General features: G+C 31.3%; 1 protein-coding gene across 3 annotated transcripts in view; it reads right to left on the reverse strand.

Annotated features, from left to right (window-relative positions):
- Positions 1 to 1,627: 1,627 nt before the first annotated feature.
- The window catches only part of LOC142321654 (serine/threonine-protein kinase 16), a 38,763-nt gene continuing 21,442 nt past the window's right edge, over positions 1,628 to 18,948 (reverse strand). For 2 of the 3 annotated variants that reach the window (XM_075359937.1, XM_075359922.1), the window contains exons 5-6: positions 14,290 to 14,424; positions 1,628 to 4,197 (exon numbers count right to left, since the gene is read on the reverse strand). In XM_075359937.1, coding sequence (XP_075216052.1) covers positions 4,081 to 4,197; positions 14,290 to 14,424 — 252 coding nt within the window. In that variant the 3' untranslated portion in view covers positions 1,628 to 4,080. The remainder of the gene's footprint in view (positions 4,198 to 14,289; positions 14,425 to 18,948) is intronic. The other variant, XM_075359929.1, reaches the window with a different exon arrangement.

Raw genomic sequence — 18,948 nt, forward strand, 5'->3', positions numbered from 1 at the left:
ACCACCTTTCCATTGTATCTTACAGAAAGAAATCCTTATTTTGTGATCAATCCACTGACAGATTTTTCTACCACTCAACTGTATTGCTATTACATTCTGTTAATAATCATTGCTAGTTTCATCCCTTCTGAATGGAGAAAATATTTCACTGCTCGCATTTCTTCTTTGGTGCAATCATATAAAGGGGCACTCATTTTAAACTGACTTGAAAACACAACCACAAATAAATAAAATGATATTGGCTTCCATTGAAATGGTGATTATTAGGTTATAGTCTACAGCAGAGCAGTCAATGTTTCAAGATAGGTGATTGGGAGGGAAACAAACATTTGACTCCTCCTAATTATTTGGAATTTTTAGCTACCATCTGCTAACTTTTTTTTAAGTTAGCAAATTTCAAGATATTTTTATGAAAAATTAATTATGGTAAAAAACTAATTTCATTCTAAAATTACAGATAAAATAGGTCATAATGCATTCATAATAATCTGCTAACTGAATGTATGCAATTTTTGACAAAATTACCATGCTTTCCACTTATTACAGTATTTGCTAAAATGTAGCTATAGAGAAAAAAAAAATTATGTAAAAACTAAACTATATAATATAAATTTGTAAATCATTTACTATTTATTGTATTAACCTAATTATGCAATTAGGACGCTGTAAAACATACAAATTTTTAATTTTCTTTTAATTCTGTCATTGTGTTTGACATCTAATGGTAACTATTAGAAAAATAAATTTATTCAAAAAATCTCTTTTGAACATTATATTACACTTTCATTCATAAATCTTATATCCAACTTCTTATTTTGATTTGGCCATTAACAACAGCTCATCCCCAAGTAAAATTGAACACAAAGAAAAAACATTCAGTATACTTTTTATATGGTTATTATGTATTTAGTTATGTTATATGGGTATATATTTATTCTGGATGAACGCAGAAATTAATCATAATATTGATGTTTCATCATGCTATGATGATTTCATTTAAATATAAATACCAAACCCCACCACCGGTTTTAGCATCATTTTTTCTTTTTGAAAGAAGTGCACAACTATTTGGTATTCATTAAAAGGTCAATATAATTTTAAAGATATCATTATAAATGTTTGTGTTAGTACTATAATCTTCTTTTTCCAAGAAGTTCAAAATTCACATAAGCATTTTTGTTTACGCCATCGCGTAAAGTTGTTTTATTCCAATGAATTCAAGGTTATGGTCGAGTCTTGTAGTTTACAGGCTTGGCAATTTTATTTTGCATTTTTGTAAGGCTTATCTATATGTATTTTTAAATAGGTTGTTTGGGTTTGTTTTCGATATCATTTCTCTCAGGCTCCAGTTTGACTTACTGTTGCATCATCATATTGGTGTCAACGTATTTCATATCTCGCATTACTTATTGCTGTTTAGTCTTAATGTATATATTATTCTTAAGTGTATTTTATTCTCAACCAATTTCAATATTGTCATAGTTCCTAGAAGTCTATTTCTCTTTGTCTGCCCTGATGTCATTTCTTCAACTTGCGTATTCAGAAATTATTTTATCAGTTTTACGTAATTCTTTAGTGGTCTGCTTGCTTGTAAATTATTTTTGTTTTGTCTTCGTTCCCGAATTCCACACGTTTTCTCTAATCGTTCTCATACTAACACTTGCACACATCTCTTGTTTTTTACACACATTCTCTCCTGTCCACTGCCTAGGCTTGGTTTCCCCCTCTTTTCACTCACGCCATTTTTTCGGCAGAGTAGATGAGACTTTCACCATGTGCGGTCGACTGTGACCTTTCTCTCTCATACTTAATGTTTTTAAATACTTTCGTCGTCTTCGTACTCTCACAAACGTTGCGGTATTTCTCTGTCTAAATATTCTCTAGCTCTACTGGTCAGTGTCTCGTAACTTCACCGATCTCTGTTTTGTTTTGCCTCGTTTCTTTGTTAAGTTAATCTTCAAATTCTGTATATTACGTCTCTCCGGCAAGTGTTTCAATCGCTACAAACTGAAATTCTATCGACGCTGAATCTTCTCCAGCTACTGATTATATTTTTCATCGATGCAAATTCTCTCCAAACTCGTCGCCACATATCTGAGGTGCTACGAATTATTCAACTTCTAGTCACAAATTGTTACCTCTGTTATTTTTGATTTGCCACTACAGACTACGCCAAGGATAAACTGTATGTATATGTGCACTTTAATTTCACGAGTTCATTTTTTACCATTATTCGTGTGTTATTAAGGGATGTTCATATCCTTCATTATTTATTATAGTTAACAGTTACGTTATTAGTAAAATTTGTGGAACATTCGGTTAATCGTACATTATGCTTTTCAATTACAAGTTTGGTTTAAAAAACCATTTATTCACTTGTGCAGTCACGACAGGTGGCTTATATAAGGTTATATTATTATGGCATGTGCAACATATTTTATTACAATTATCATAACATATTACAATTTGTTTTTATTGTACTTGATTCTATCATTCAATTTAATTTAACTTGTCAATCACCGAGATTAATTCTTATCTATTCATGCACTGAATTCATATTACTTCTCTTAAATTAATCTAAAGGAAATTACTCCTGATGTGAATTTATGTTTTTGGACTTTGTAATTTTTATATTTTCAAGAAAGCTTACTACTAAAATGAACTCTATTTATATGTTTACCTATTTCAATTTGATTATTGTAATTAACTCTTTTTGTACTAGAATATTATTGTGGCCTTTTGTCTACACTCAACTAGAATTGCTAGTTTTAATTATTTAATGATACGTTTGTTGTTCATAAATCAGGAAAGGCTAGTGGCAATAATAAGAGTTGTAATTTATCTTTCTAAGTTAATGACATTTGTTCATTGATAATTTTCATTATTACAGAATATGTCAGTAATTGCAACAGTTTTCCAGTTACACTTTTTTTATTGATGTTATGTTTATAAGTATCTAATTATAAAAAGGGTGTCTTACATTCCTTTGTTTCTTCAGGCTTTGTTTAATTGTAGATTCTCAACACTATTATTTGAAAATGTTTATTTTCTGTATTTGTTATGTATTATCATAAGTTATGTTTACTAAGTATTATTAAGTTATGTTTATTTCATAATTTCTTTTAATTTTTTAAGGTTATGATTTAACATAAGTTCATTTGTTTTCTTTCTAATTAAAGTCCAATTTCTTTTGGCAAATAGGAGCTATGTGTTCTTTTATTTTTGTTAACTTTACCCAACAATTTTTGCAACTCAACAATATATATTGTATGGACTAAAAATACAACTGCAAGGATAGCTGTAGCAAGGAAGACCTTTTGAACTCACATAAAGTTAAATATTAAACATATCCTTTGTTTCTGGAAACAGCTCAGTTGTGGTATTTTCGGCACAACTGAGCTGAAAAACTTAAAAACTTCTGGCCGTACTGAAATTAATTAAAAAAAAAAAATAACTAAGTTCTTGTTCCTAAAAATTACAATGGAAATGGGTTGTTTTTAAAGAGATCCTATAATTAATAAATCAACTGACTAAAATGATTTTTAAGAATGAACATACAGCAGATTAATAGTACCTGAATAACCATCAAAGATGTATAATTTCTGTTACACCCAAAGGTCAGATATACTATTTACACCACACACTGCATTCTGTTCAGATATTTCAGAACATGGTATAAATTATTAAAAAAAAAAAAAATGCCAAAACTTGAACTTACTCTTTTACACAAAAACATTCAACCACCTTTCAGTAAATATACGTAACGTAATTCTTTACAAATTATTTACAATAATGAATTTTATATATTACATCTTAATTTATTATTTTTTTATAATAGTAACAATAATAATATTAGTCCATTTATTGTTTGTATGTAATATATACAAAGCTGTTAATGTTAAATATGTATTACATAAATACTTAACAGTAAGCTGTTACAAAATACGCTTTAAAAAACATTAACATGGTATAAAAATGATTATATAACCATCAAAATTATGTTCATATTTACACATTCCCCCATCAAAAAATTCTGCATTTTATCATCACAAAATATAAATGTGCTATCTTTTCAATATATTATGCTGTAATTTTAATCTTTGATAAAGTATCATGTCCTTTTTCAATTACACTGTAAATATAAGGTCTTTCCATTGGGTTAACTTTTAACATATACCGAATCAAATCATGAAGCTCCTAAAAACAAAAGAAAGAAATTGTTTCTTTAAAATTAAACAGTGCATTATATAAATTTACAAATAAAATAGTAAAATAAATTAAGATAATGCAAATAGATATGTTCACATGTATATATGAAAAATTTTTTGATGAATACTACAGGAGGAAAAAGAAACTGATGTAGATTTTAGAGAAAATTCTGTATTACAATCTTCATTTGATAATTACCCAATTTTAACAGTTATAAGAGAAAAAAAGAAGATAGTAAGCTATGACAAATGTATGAGAGCAGAGAAATATTTTAAAGTTTTAAGCTTAATTGTTACCATAACAAACAAAGGAGGAGCAAATAAATATAGGAACTATCAGTTAACTTCTCATGTGTTAAAAATACTAATATATTTTATAAACAAATGGCTCATGTGATAGATCGTGTATTGGATTAAGTCCAATTTGGTTTTTGAAAACAGCAGATCAAGAGAGTACATTTTGGTCCTTAAATTAATTTTAAAAAGCTATGAGGGTGGGATGAAAAGTTCCAGACCTCACACAGAGATGGCATTAGCACACTTAATTTCTCGACGGTATCGGATGATTCTATTCTTCATTAGTTTACTATAAGAGTTTCAAGTCACTGTATCACTTAATATAGTATTTAGTCCATCAAAAGTGGAGAATTGGCATTTTTTGAAAAATGGGAAAACATAATTTGTGCAGTGATTAAATACTTTTTTCTGAAACACTTAAGTGCAAAGGATATTAAAGGACAGCTTGATATGATATCGGGAGGCTCTCTCAAATACAATAGTTAAACTGAGGGTCAAACATGCACTAGTGATGGACCATGTAGTGGATGCCCTTCTAAAGTGACTATGCCAGAAATCACAGAAAAAGTGCGTAAAATTGTTTTGGCAGATTGACAAGTAACAGTGAATGAGTTATCAGAGTTGTAGGCATGTTAACAAAATGCATCCGCAATTTTTTGCATGAACGAGCTGTGCAGTAGATTTGTGCTGCATTTGTTCACTTCCAACCAAAAACAGTGCCGAAAAAACATTTCAAATATTTGTCTCGTGCTCTTTTGGTGCAATCCAGAGGAATTTTTACATCAATTTGTGATGGTTGATGAGACTGATAGTCACTGGGAGCCAGATCAATCACTTGTTTCATAACCTAAAAAATTGGTTAGGGGGAAGAGATTTTTGACCAATAATGAAGTATTGCCATAGTAGATGATTATTTTAAGGAGTTAGATAAATTAACACACCGAACAGCGTTCTAGTAGAACGGTGGGCTAAGCGTATAGACCTCACCGGTGACAATGTTGAAAAATAAATTAAAATGTATCCAGAAAAATATTATCTTTTTATCCAGGTCCAGAACTTTTCACTCCAACCTCACATCTTGAAAAAATAGAGCCACTGTGTGGCATACAGCATTTATAGATCTGAAGAAGCATTTGATAATATGGAATGGAATAAATAAATTTTTTTTAAATTTAAACTTAAATACATGAAGAGAAGAGTTATTTACAACCTAAGAATCAGGTAGCAGCAATTCTGAGTAGAAGATGAAGAAAGGTGAATTCAGATTTAGAAAGAAATAATATAAGGATGTAGTCAACCCCTGGATTTTGTATTGCACCTAGAAGAAAAAAGAATTTTTTTTTTTGCACAGGAATTGAAGAAGACATTTGATAATGGAATATGTATCCTTGAAAAGAATATAAAAATGTTGATTCTCTGATGACATTGCACTTTTGGCAGAAACTATGTACAGGGCATTTCATAATGTTCTTCAGAGTTTTGAAAATTCATTAACAAAAAACTATTTCACTCATAACAATAAAACAAGTACTTCAAATAGTTTTTTCTACATATACTAGGCAGTTAGTAAACCATTTGCTCGCTAGGCGTCGACATTAGAGAAAATGGTTGCCACAGGAAGCGAGAAGTCATTTTGTGTGTTAGAATTTCACTTGTCAAACTCAGTAATTTCTGTGCAACGTGCGTTTCGGTTGAAATTTCATAAGGAGCCACCAAGTGACAATTCAATTCGTGCATGGTATAAACAATTCAGTGAAACTGGTTGCTTGTGCAAGCGAAAATCAACTGGTTGTCCATCAACCTCAGAAGTCAATGTCAAACGTGTGCGTACAAGTTTCATTCGCAGCCAGTCAAAATCAACTGCGGCTGCAGGCAGAGAATTGGGAATTCCAAAAACAAGTGTGGAGAGTTCTCCGTAAACGTTTATTATGCAAACCATACCATCTTCAATTAATCCGGCGTCTTTCTAATGGAGATAAAACACGTAGGCTTGATTTTTGTTTACAGTTACAGGAAAAGATGTTCTTAGATGAAGGTTTTCTAAACAAGATAATTTTCAGCAATGAAGCTACTTTTCATATTAGCAGCAAAGTAAACCGTCATAACGTGCGAGTTTGGGGAACTGAAAACCCACATGCTTATGTGGAACACATTCGGGATTCTATGAAAGTAAATGTTTTTTGTGCGATCTCTTGTGAGGCAGTGTATGGGCCATTCTTTTTTATGGAAACATCAGTAACCGGCATGATATACCTGGATATGTTACAATTATGGCTTATGCCTTAGCTACTCAACAATTTCATTTTCCAGCAAGATGGTTGTCCTGCCCATTTTCATAACAAGGTTCAACAGTACCTTAAGACAACATTACCTCGGCGCTGGATAGGACGTGCATCTTAAGTAGACCAACACATTATGCTGTGGCCACCAAGATCACCAGACCTCACACCATGTGATTTCTTTCTCTGGAGTTACGTGAATGATAAGGTGTTCATCCCACCAATGACGCACGGTATTGCTGAGCTAAAGGATCACATAATCAATGCAATCAACTCTATCGAAAATGACATGTTAGAATGAGTTTGGCAAGAGCTAGACTTTCACGTTGATGTGTGCCGTGTCACCAGAGGAGCACATATTGAACATTTATAGATTTTAACAAAAACTGTTTGAGTTCCTGCATCACCTCGTACAACTTTCATTTAGGTATGTGAAATACTTTTTTTGTACTGAATTTTTGTAACTCTTAAGAACATTATGAAACGCCTTGTATGATTTAAAAAGAAATATTGAATGTAGGGATTAATGCTAGTGGAAAAAACTTTGGTCAGAAAATAAACAAATATAAAACAAAAATTAAGGAAGATAATTAGATATTAAATATTAAGACAGGGGAAGACAATTTATTGGAAGTGAGGAATTGTTGTTATATAGGTAGTCAAATTTCAAAAGATAGGCTGAATAGTATAGACATTAATAACAGACTGGTACAAGTAAAGAGCCTTCTAAGATTTAAAAATAATTTTTTTTAAATATTTAAGAGGATGTAGGAATTTATAGTAGTGAATCAAGGACAATATAAAAAACAGAAAGGAAAATAATAAAGGCCTTTGAAATGAATGGATGTTTGAAAATTAGGAGAGTTATTAAAATTTGAAATGGTCTTAAGCTGGGTAGGAGCGGAGGAAAATTTATGAGGAAAAATTGTACAGATAAACTAGGTTGGTATTAAGATATCTAACTTTAAGTTAAAGGTTTCACACACTGAAAATAAAAAAATCGTGCAGGAAGTCAGAGATTGGAATGGTTGAAACATACAATAAGAATGCTGAGGTTAAAATACTGGTGCAGAATGGAAAGGAAAAAAGAACAGCATCAAATCAGTCATTAACTGAATCATTACTCAAAAACAAAAAAAAACATATATATATGATGTTGAATTCAAAAGTGCTTTTGAAATCAGCATCACACAGTTATCTTCTAAATTTCTAATATAATACAACTCCATTCAATCAGACTTCATTGGAGACTGCATTTAGATTTTGAAAACGTTTAAAAAAAAATAAGTTGAAAACTAACTTCAATTCAATTTATTTCTTATTTTTTTATTAATAATATTAAACACCTTTCTCAAATAGAGAAAAAAATCTATATTTGTTTTTATTTTCAAGAGAAAATTGTTCTATTCTTCTTATAGGTTTCTTTCACTCAACTTAAGTGAAAGACATTAAGAGGTGACCATTGCCCAGTGTCTGGCTTTTCAGTTTCTCCTACGTGGGGGTGTTCCAGTTTATTCCAGTACCGTGGATGGTGGGGTAGCAATGATGTGCTGGACAGTCTCTTGTTGAGTCAGCGTCTGTCCACACTTGGGTGGGTGGCTGTCGATGATGAAACACGGGGATTCTGGTGCCCTGGAGCTGATAAGATCGAGTCCTGGCAAGTGCGACCTGTAGGTCGCATTTGTTAGAGGCAGGCGCTTGAAAGACCGAGTCCAGGCGGAGGTGACCTTCAGGTTGCCTCTGTTTGAGGCACGCAATACAAGACCGAGTCCTGGCTTCTAGGGTGGGGCACGAGTGTTGGATCTGATGACTTTGCACTGGGGTTAGAGGCAGGGCAAGGAAATTAAAAAACTACGGCAGGCCTGCTTGTCATGCTGGACTTACAGCCAGTAGGTGGATTGGCTTGTTAGAGTACTGGACACCCCCCAGGACTGTGTTTATGCTTCACGTTGATCCAATCCAGAGAGAGGTGAAAGATATTAAAAAAAAAAATTATGTTGTCTGTGTAGCCGATTTAAAGTATAAAAATAATATCTATTTAATTTTATCTTACACTCAGTAGCAGTCTCTCTTAAATTGCTTTTCTGCATACCTTTTGTTTTTATTTGATGCTGATTTCTAATCTCTGTGTTTAGTACTGTTTTAAATTCATTATTATATTTCAATTTTTAGAAGTCAGAGCTCAAATAAATAAGTTTTGATAGTTGTTTTATTAATTTGGTACTTACTTTAAAATGTAAAAAATGTTTGTTAACTGAATAAATACATTAAAAAAAAAGTGAACAAAACTGGCTTAAAAATCGCACTAAAAATAGTTCTTTATCTATTGATATTTCAAATTCTGACTTTCTTAGAATAGTATCATATTAATACAACTTCCAAAAATTTGGGACTGATAAAATAATTGACATATACTGAAGAATTAAAGTATTATTTTTAAATATGTAGAGCACTGTTCTGTCATCAGTTATTTTAAGTTTATTTTATTTTACAATTTTTAGTATTATTATTTAAAGGTAAAAATATATGCTAATATGAAAAACAATGTTTAATTTTCACAAGAAACCTAAATTTTGATTAAAAAAAATGAAATTAACTCATTTTTCTGAGTAAACTAATCTTGATTTTATGTAAAAACACTACAAATACCAGAATGACAATAGGCTGCATACAATTACATTATAACAACTTAATATTATGACAAAAACAATGTAAAATTTCTTCAATTCATTTGTTTCATAGACAAGATTTTTTTTTTTAAATTCTTTTACTTATAATAATTGGAAAAAACATACAACATGTCCAAAAGGTACTTTCTCTACAAAAAAGATAAAAATAATCCATTGAGTAAAGCATAAAGCTTGAATACAAAAAGGCTGAAATTCTTGTTTCTCAATAAAATACTAGTTGAAAAAGGACCTTTTTTTAAAGCTGATTGTTTTCATCTTTATTTTGCTCGAATAAAACATGATTATTAAGAAAAAGGAAATATGAAAGGCTGGAGGCATTTAAAATATAGGCATCAGGGAAGTTAGAGAAGATTAGATAGACAGAAAGAGTGAAATATTATGAAGAAAAGGAGTTAACAAGAACAGAAGCCTTAATCAGAAGAATTTAAAAAACTAAAGTTTACTGGCTGAGACATATGGTATAAGCTAGGTGGTACATGAATACATACTGCACTTTGTGGACATAAATTGATGCTTTGTCCAGTTGTAGCTACAGTTACTTACAGAAAAATTAAGAATAGGAGGCATGTAAGATTTCCCTTAGAATTCAAAATGGTGGCTATTTTCCAAATTGAAGTTAATTATAACTGAATTTCTGATAATTTTCTAATAATGACATGTTTGGTGTTGTTTCCATTTGGCTTTAGCGTGTACTTACATGAAAATATAGGTAATACGACAGGGTTATATGCTTTACATAAAGTTTTATATAGCTAATGTGACTTAACAAACATCTTCAGGGTGAATAGAAAAATTTTGTATCTTTTTATAATTTATTTTGTATTTCTCTTTTAGATTTTATGACTCCAACATAGATGTCAGGAAAATATAACAAAAGACTGAAAATAGTGGCTACTGAATCCCTAGGGATACCACCGCCATCATGACCAACTGACTGGTCAAAATGTTGTTTGTGGTAACAAGACAAACAAAAGTTTTGTGCATCCATCTCATAACAAGAACGTGGCATTGCGTAATAAGGGAGTATGAAACACTGGCCAAGAATATTGAAGAGGTTCAACGTTTGGGTGGGGCTTTAATCAGTCATAAATTTTGAGGGTATAGATGAATGGAAAGGAATCAATTGCACAGTTTATGAGGCAAAATGGCACAAAGCATGTTCCCAGAAATGTAATTCTAATCAGCTTATGAGAACATATCTAAAGATGAAGTTTTCTGCTGAACCATCTTGCTAAGGCACAGGTGATGAAGGGAATTAGATCAGCTGTTACTAGAATTAACATATTCGAGGATATATGTTGCTTGTGTAGGCTTGGAAAATTGTAGACTCACCCATTGTACAAGGTAATGACATCTGAAGTAGATTGTCAACTTAAAAGGTGCAGCAATACCAGAAACACAAGCAGCATTTTGTAGAAGAAATTTCATCTTGCAAGAGGTAAAATATTACAAGCAGTATATTAATAAAAATAAGAATTAACTGTGGCCAAAAACTGATACAGACAAAAGCAAGTTGATATATGAAGGAATTGCATTTGCAGAACTAACGTGATACATTCAAGAAAAACCTGACACAGGAGTGCATTTCATTTACATGTCTGACCTGGGTCAAATGTACGATGAGAGGCTCAAACAACTCTTAGGTTTTAATGGCCATGATTGTGTTAAATCCCACACATCTTGGTTTTGGGAAAGAACTGAATCCCACTTTACCCAGCTTATTTCAATAAAAGCTGGAAAAGTTTATCAAGTTATTCGAGATGAAAATTATGATGTATATGCTGTTGCTTATATGAAATTTTCCTAAGTCTGAGAAAAGAAATTTCAACTTATTCTTTTTTAACATATAGTCCAAGACAAGTAGTGCAACACAACCATTGTTGACAATAGTCAGCTTATATTCTACAATCACCATAAAGGAATGCCTAAAGGTGATACTGTATGCAATAAGAAGCATCACAAACCTCCATTGCCACTATATTGCTATGTCACCATACGGTTAGTCAAAAAACAAGTCAGTTATTGAATTACATTGTCTTGGAATATCTGTGTCATCAAATCAAACATATTAACTAACATCAAGTATGTGCCAATTACTTGCCAATCAAGGAAATGAAGGCTTCATATGTCCTTGAAATCTGCAACGTGGCGTTTTCACAGTTTGAGTATATAATGATATCGATCATAACACAAGCAGTACTACCTGTAAGGATCTTTACATGGACAAGCATCTGCTTTTTAAGATGACAAGCTTTGAAAAACCTGGAGATAATGTCTTCATTTATAATTTGGAATAAATGATCATGGACTATGCATGTACTTCTAGATAAATCTGCCATTGTCAAGCCAGTTGTCCTTTCTCACAAAGAACCTGGGATTTCCACAACAGGACAATGCTACTGAAAAAAATAATGCCTACTCAAACGTCAGACTTTCATAATGAAGAAGACTAGTACATATGTACTGCCTTGTACATATTTTTCCAGAATGGAGAATATAAGAAAAGTGAAACTATGCAAAATTGGGTTAATCAGCAGGAAAATCTTCACAGACTTTCAAATTTTGGCTTCTCGTATTCGAACTTACTCAATAAGGGAAACAATTTACAATCAATTTAAAAATTGTCTTAAACAGATGCAGCTGTGGTTTTTTGTGTTTTAATCATACACAATATTCACGCTGGCTGTCTATTTATATAAAGGATCTTGAGAAGTTAGCCATACTACCACAGGAGTTCATGAAGAGTTTCAGAAAGGAAATTTGTCATGCGCAAAACCTATCAGCTATTCTCTGTTCTTTGGGTTGACCAGACTCATGAACAAAACAATCATGTAGATAAAAGTGACGGTAGTACAATAAGTCTTACTGAAGACTACACTTTGTTGATGGTTGATGATTCACCATCTAAACCACTGAAAAATCTTTCCCCAACATCTAATACGCTCACCCAACATGCTCTTTGAGAACTAAATCAAGCTGGACCTATATTAAGGCAATATATCAAGCTGGGGTCAGGCAGACAGAATCATCATATATGTAAATTTTCAGTTCATTGGGGTTGCAAAAAGCATGGTGAAGAATGTACTCCACAATAGAAGACACAACTAGTGATTTGGCAATCTTATAGACAGCTGTTAAAATGTGGGTTCAAAGAAGATGTTTGTCAAGTAAATGCTCCAATAAATCTTCTGATATCCCACACATTAATGTGCTCTAACACAGAGGGTAATTCAGATGAAAAACTGACATGAATTTAGCCTTTTTTGTTTATCTTCATATTTTTTAATACTTTGATAACTTTTCAGAAACATTTTTGTATTTTATAATAAACAATATTATTTTGCTTCAGTATACGATCTGATAATAACTTTGACCTCATATTCGTATTCCTACGTACAAAAACATAATTATAAAGATGGCAGTTTTTAAGAAATTCAGCCCCTTGAATATGATACTGAACAATGACTGGCATAATTAACCCTAAGATAAATTAAAAATACCTTCCCTTTTTAAATTGTTCTAATAAGTCCCAAAAACAACTGTGCCAAGTGGTATCTGATGTTCAAAAAGTGCAGTATACTAACCAAATTTGATTTGCACCACCTAGACTATAAGAGGTAAGAACTGATTAAATCTTGGCAAAAAAACTCAGAAGATGGGAAGAGAGGCTGGAGAATATAAAAATAATTATAGACAATCTAATCAGTAATGGAATTTACAAACAACTAAACATTTAGTTGGAAATGGAGATGGACAATAGGAGAATGGACATATTACACAGAAGGATACAGTAACGTCTCAGGCCAAGTGACCTTATAAAAATTATATTTTATTTTATTGGCTTAGTAATGAACAACTAGACATTGCACTATTGGATTTCAAACAAGACTCACTTCTTTTATAAATTTGTATCTTTAAAAATGTAGGATCACAAAAAAAATTTGTATAAGTGGTATTATTTTGTATAGCCGCAGATTAATGTTCTTTACAATAATCATAAAAAAAGTAGGTAGACTGAAAGGGATGATGTCTATTACTAACATCTGGTTATTCATTGTTAAAAATTATTTTTTACACATAAAATAAATGACAATATTTTACCAGAGAAACTCTGACAGTTTTAATTACAGACAGTGTTACACAACTATACACCACTGAACAAAAACAGAATCTAAAAATTGAAAATATTTGAAAATGTCAAACTTTTAATTAGTAAAAATAAAAAGTGAAGAAAAATCTAAAAAAAATTATTATGAAAAAATACTACTCTAGAAAAAATACAGTAACAGATAACAGAAAAATGCTGAAAACATTACAAGGAAGTATTAAGTTACAGAATATTATTAAAATATTAATAATGAAATTTAACAGTTCTTACCGAAGCCGAAAAAAGATTTTGTAATTTTTTTTCTGACTGAATATTTTAACTGAGGTTTAGCTTCAATCAGAAATACTTGTCAAAAAATCAAGCAATTCCATTTAATACAGTCAATGAGAATTAGTACTGTTTCTTCAATGCAAATATATAGTTTGCACAATTAAGTATGTAAGGTCTGCAGGACTAAACAATCATTACTCTTTAGCAACCCTTTCAGTTTATTTTCTTTTTCTTATACATTTCCTATCTCAGCACAATACTTTCATCATCTAACATAATATTCAAACAATACATATTCGACAGATATTCAATTCAGTTTTACTTTGAAGATAAAAATAAATATCACACATTATTAACTAAAATCTTAATTTAAAATAAAACTGCTATAAAATTTATCATTTACTATATTTTTATATCATTTTAAGTAAAGAACATACCTCAGGATAAGGGGAAATTTCTGGGAATGTTACATTACCACTGATAACAGCAAGAGCTACAGAATCTCCTCGTTCATAAATAATGTCAAATGGGGATCTGAAGTAGCACAATGCATACAGGACACAGCCAAGTGACTAAAAACATGTAAACAAATGAATATGTTAATGCTTAGAAAGTAAATATACAATTTAAAGGTGCTTAACTCAAGGATGAAAGCAGTATGGTATAACAAAATACTATTTTCAACATATCTATAGAAACTCTTCCAAGTAAGATTTCAATACCAATAGTGGTGTAGACATATTCTTTCATATAATAAATTTAAACCTAGAAGTGGAATCCCAACTGTTCGTGCTATGACTGCAATTCCCTTGTCTTATAAAACAGATAATAATAAAATAAACAAACTTCCTCTGGTTTACTGAACCAGGTAGGGGGGCCAGTAAGCTTTGAATACTTTGCTTTGAAGTTAAAATATACCACTTGGAGTGCTATATTTCTGGTTAGCGTGCACTGCAGAGTAGTTTGTTTCTTGTTTTTTCTATAAGGATTTCTGAATTTTAGTTCATATTACTTAAACCATAACTTTTTTGGTCATTTTTGACTGTTTAAACTTTTTTATAATTTTAATATTGTTTTTCGGCTGAAAGCAATGGAAAACTACAGCTGCTTTGTTTCTGTAAAAAAAAAATAGCAGTAGTTTTTTGAAATCTGGGATGAAAATAAATAAACTGGGGGTAAAACCCCTGTTTTTTACATCTGATTACAGTAACTTTGTTAAATAAGTAATAAACACATAAAACGTTTAAACAAAACATGTAGAGAATTTAATTCTGAACAAAATGGTGTAAAATAGATAAGTTGAATTTTATTTAGAAACAATGCGTTACTACATTTGTCAGAAAAGTACATATTTAATGTAAACAAAAAACAAAAGTCTTTTTGGTGATGTGAAAAATTTGTAAAAACAAAATTTATTTTAAAATTAAAAAAAAAAAACTGGAAATTACACAATTGTAAAATAGAAATAATTGAAATATAACAAATTTTTTGGAAATTATTATTTCAAAGTTGGCAATAAAATAACAACATCTGATCAACAATGTGTTAAACTGTATTAATGTTTAAATCATTCTGTAAGGTACATGAAGTATATTAGTACTGTGAACTGTGGTGTCGTTAGGAAAGGTTTTCTGTGAATTTTAATTTGAATGCAATTGGTTTACCGTTGAAGTAATGCCATACTTATTTACAACATAAAAATATGGTGATATGGTATTTATTCTGGGTGTGTGTAATGGTAATGCTACAACTGCTGGAGTAGAATATGAAATACGTTTCACAAATCACAAGATTCCAGATCCTAAAACAATTAGTGTGACTTTTTGCAATCTTCGGGAAACAGTTTCACTAAGTAGTATTCGTACTGGCTACAAATGATCTGTCCAACACAACGCGGTTATTGATGAATTATTATCGATGTAGTTCAGCGCAGTCCAGGCATCAGTACATGAAATCTTTCTAAGGGGATCAGTTTTGCATTCAATGTTTTGGAAGACACTTAAACAAAATAAGTTTTAACCTTATCATACACGGTTCAACATCTACACCCAGGAGACGGTCCGCTTCACTTGGAGTTCAGCAAATGCTGGAATACAAATTGACAACTCCAACTCTGTAAGTATGTTTTGTTTACAGATGAGGAAAATTCAACTTGAGATGGCATCAATAGCTTATGTAATGAGCATGGCAGAAGTAAATCCTCATGAAACGGTGGAAAGTAATTTTAAACACTGATTTAGCATCAACAGCTATTTATATAACCTGCTATTTGGACCATTCATATAACCTGGCCACTTATATGCTGAGGTCTACTTGCACTTTCTTCAAGCAGAATATCTGCTGCTGTCTGAAGATGTTTCTCTAGCACTGAGATGCAAAGTATACTTCCTTCACAATGGCACGCCTCCCCACTTCTCTTATGCAGTTTCCACTCGTTTAAATCACTTACACAACTCATCATTTCCCTGAGAGATGGAGATCAGTCATAGTGGTCCACATTCCTGACCATCAAGATCACCTGCACTAACACCATTACATTTTTACATCTGGGAATGGATGAAAAATACTGTGTACCAACAAACAAAGGGTTAATTCTTGTGAAAAATTTGTGGTGTGAACTGTGCTTTTGATGCTTTATGGGCAAAGATGTTTTATGGTTATAGGCGGAAGACATTTTCAAAAAAAAAAGTTCATGCAAAAACTATTTAATGTAACATGCAATCATTCATAAAAACAACATATACACTGTGTTTTTGCTGAATTCAGCCACCAATCTGGTTACGGAACACTGTTTAATTATCTCGCGAGAAAAAGCTTACGAGAAAACGGCGCGTCTCACTAAGCACACTAGAATTTGCAAACAATAAGTAATGATTTTGGTTATGTTTTACTTTGAGTTCTTTTTACGTAAAAGACACTGAATAATAATAGTAACAGTAGTAACATTGATGGTAATATAAAAACAGCAATTTTGAAGAAGTAATGCACCTATGCAGGGAATAGTATAATATGGTTTTATTATAATAATATAAATATTTTTATTCATTTCCTTCTGAATTTTTCTCACAAAAATTTTGATTGAATTAAAACGAATTAAACCTAAAATGAAGTTTTGGAAGGAACAGTTTGTAAACAAATTACTTAAAAATGAGCAAAAAACATGAAAAAAATAATGCATGCGGATTGTTACATACGCATGGTCATTGAACTCATCTGATAACTGAAGTGAAATGGTTCCCAATCACGTTATCAGAAATTCCCATCTCAAAATAACTGAAAGAACATCTGCCATCTCTTGGAATTTATATGTAACTACGTGAAGACAAATAGCTGGTCACATTCAGAGACTCATATATGGGTTTCTGCCCTCCAGTGTAACAGGTAGCTCGTATATGGGTTTCCACCCGTGATGGGTTAATTGTCTGCATTATGGATGTAGCTGAGCAAATTAAGGACAGCCCTGAAGAACTAAAAAGAACAACAAAAGCAGTACAGAAGTGTGCCAAGAAATGTGTTGCAAATGGAAAGCTAAGTTTTAAAAATTTATTATAAACTGGTATATACAATGCATTTTGATCTAGTATACTGGTTCTAAATAACGTTGGAATTTTTCCAAAGTTTTTCTCTACAAGTTTTGTTTAAAAGCTTTATGTATTTATTATCCTTCTGGCAAAGTTATTGTACATCAAATATAAAAAAAACAGGGTTTTGTTACCTCAATTTATTGATTTTCATCCCAGATTTCTCAAAAATTCTGCAGATGCAATTGTTGGACCTATTTTATTTGTTTTTCCAGTTAAAAACCGTAAGAAATCACTAAATATGCTCCTTGATTAATGGCATAAATTTTTAGTATGACCTAATTTCACCAAGGTAGCTGAAACCTGAGCAAAATATTTTATTATACATAACTCACAAAAAAAGCATTTAGATCATATTTTTATATGAACTTTTTCTATTACTTTAAAGAGTAGACCAGCTTATGAAAGTCCAAGGAGAACTTTGAGATGCACTTTGTATATTTATTGACAAATGTAAACAAATTTGTGATAGCCTATATTAAATTTTTACAAGCTAATCTTCACAATAGATTTATCTAAGTAATAACTCTTATTTTATATGATAAAAATGTTATATTGTTTTTATTAATATAATTTTTATTATTATTAATTATATATTAATATTAATTATATTTTTTAATATTATTTATTTATATTATATTATTTTTTATTTTATATGAAAAAAGTCTTGTATAACTCTTTGAGTAAAGAGAATTCAAAGAGTTTTGTTCATGTTCAAACAAAGTTTAATTAAAATTAATTTTTTTTAGTTGTATTTTATATTTTTTTTTTTTGCTTCTCAATGAAGCAAAAAAAAAAGTTTAAATATAATTATCATAATTGAAATATATATTTATTACAACTTCATAATTTTTAATTTAATTTTTTTTTGTCTTTGGTCATTTGACTGGTTTGATGCAACTCTCCAAGATTTCCTATCTAGTGCCAGTTGTTACATTTCAGTATACCACCTACATTCTACTTCCCTAACATGTTTTACATATTCCAAACATTGCCTGCCTGCACAATTTTTCCCTTCCACCTGTCCCTCCAATATTAAAGCGACTATTCCAGGCTGCATTAATATATAGCCTATAAGTCTGTCTCACCTTATAATCTCGGTCCAGAGACCGAGCCACTGTGGAACTTAGAGGTCAGGGGGAAACTTGGCCGCTCACAAACGGCGAGTCAATGTGCACATTGTCAGACCGTGTGGGAGTTCCTCGATGAGGTAGCGATGTTCAACTGTCATCGCTAGAGTTTTTTGTTTAATCTTCGTTATATTGATTCCTATAGCGCTGCTGTGGTAAGTGTTTCCTGATATAATGGCTGGCCACCAGCCAGATACAAGCTCCAAGCGCTTTAAATGGTGGACAGGTACTAGCTGGCATGCAGCGACCGAGGCGTGACAGCTTAAATTGCTGTCTTTTTATTTTTATTAACTGTTCTTTTGTTTTATTAGTAACAAGGGGTGCGCCTCCCCGATCTAGTTTTAGTTTTGACAAGTGAGCAGTTGGGACACTGGGACACATAATT

The sequence above is a fragment of the Lycorma delicatula genome, chromosome 1 (assembly GCF_047948215.1).
Source record: "Lycorma delicatula isolate Av1 chromosome 1, ASM4794821v1, whole genome shotgun sequence".
NCBI lineage: Eukaryota > Metazoa > Arthropoda > Insecta > Hemiptera > Fulgoridae > Lycorma > Lycorma delicatula.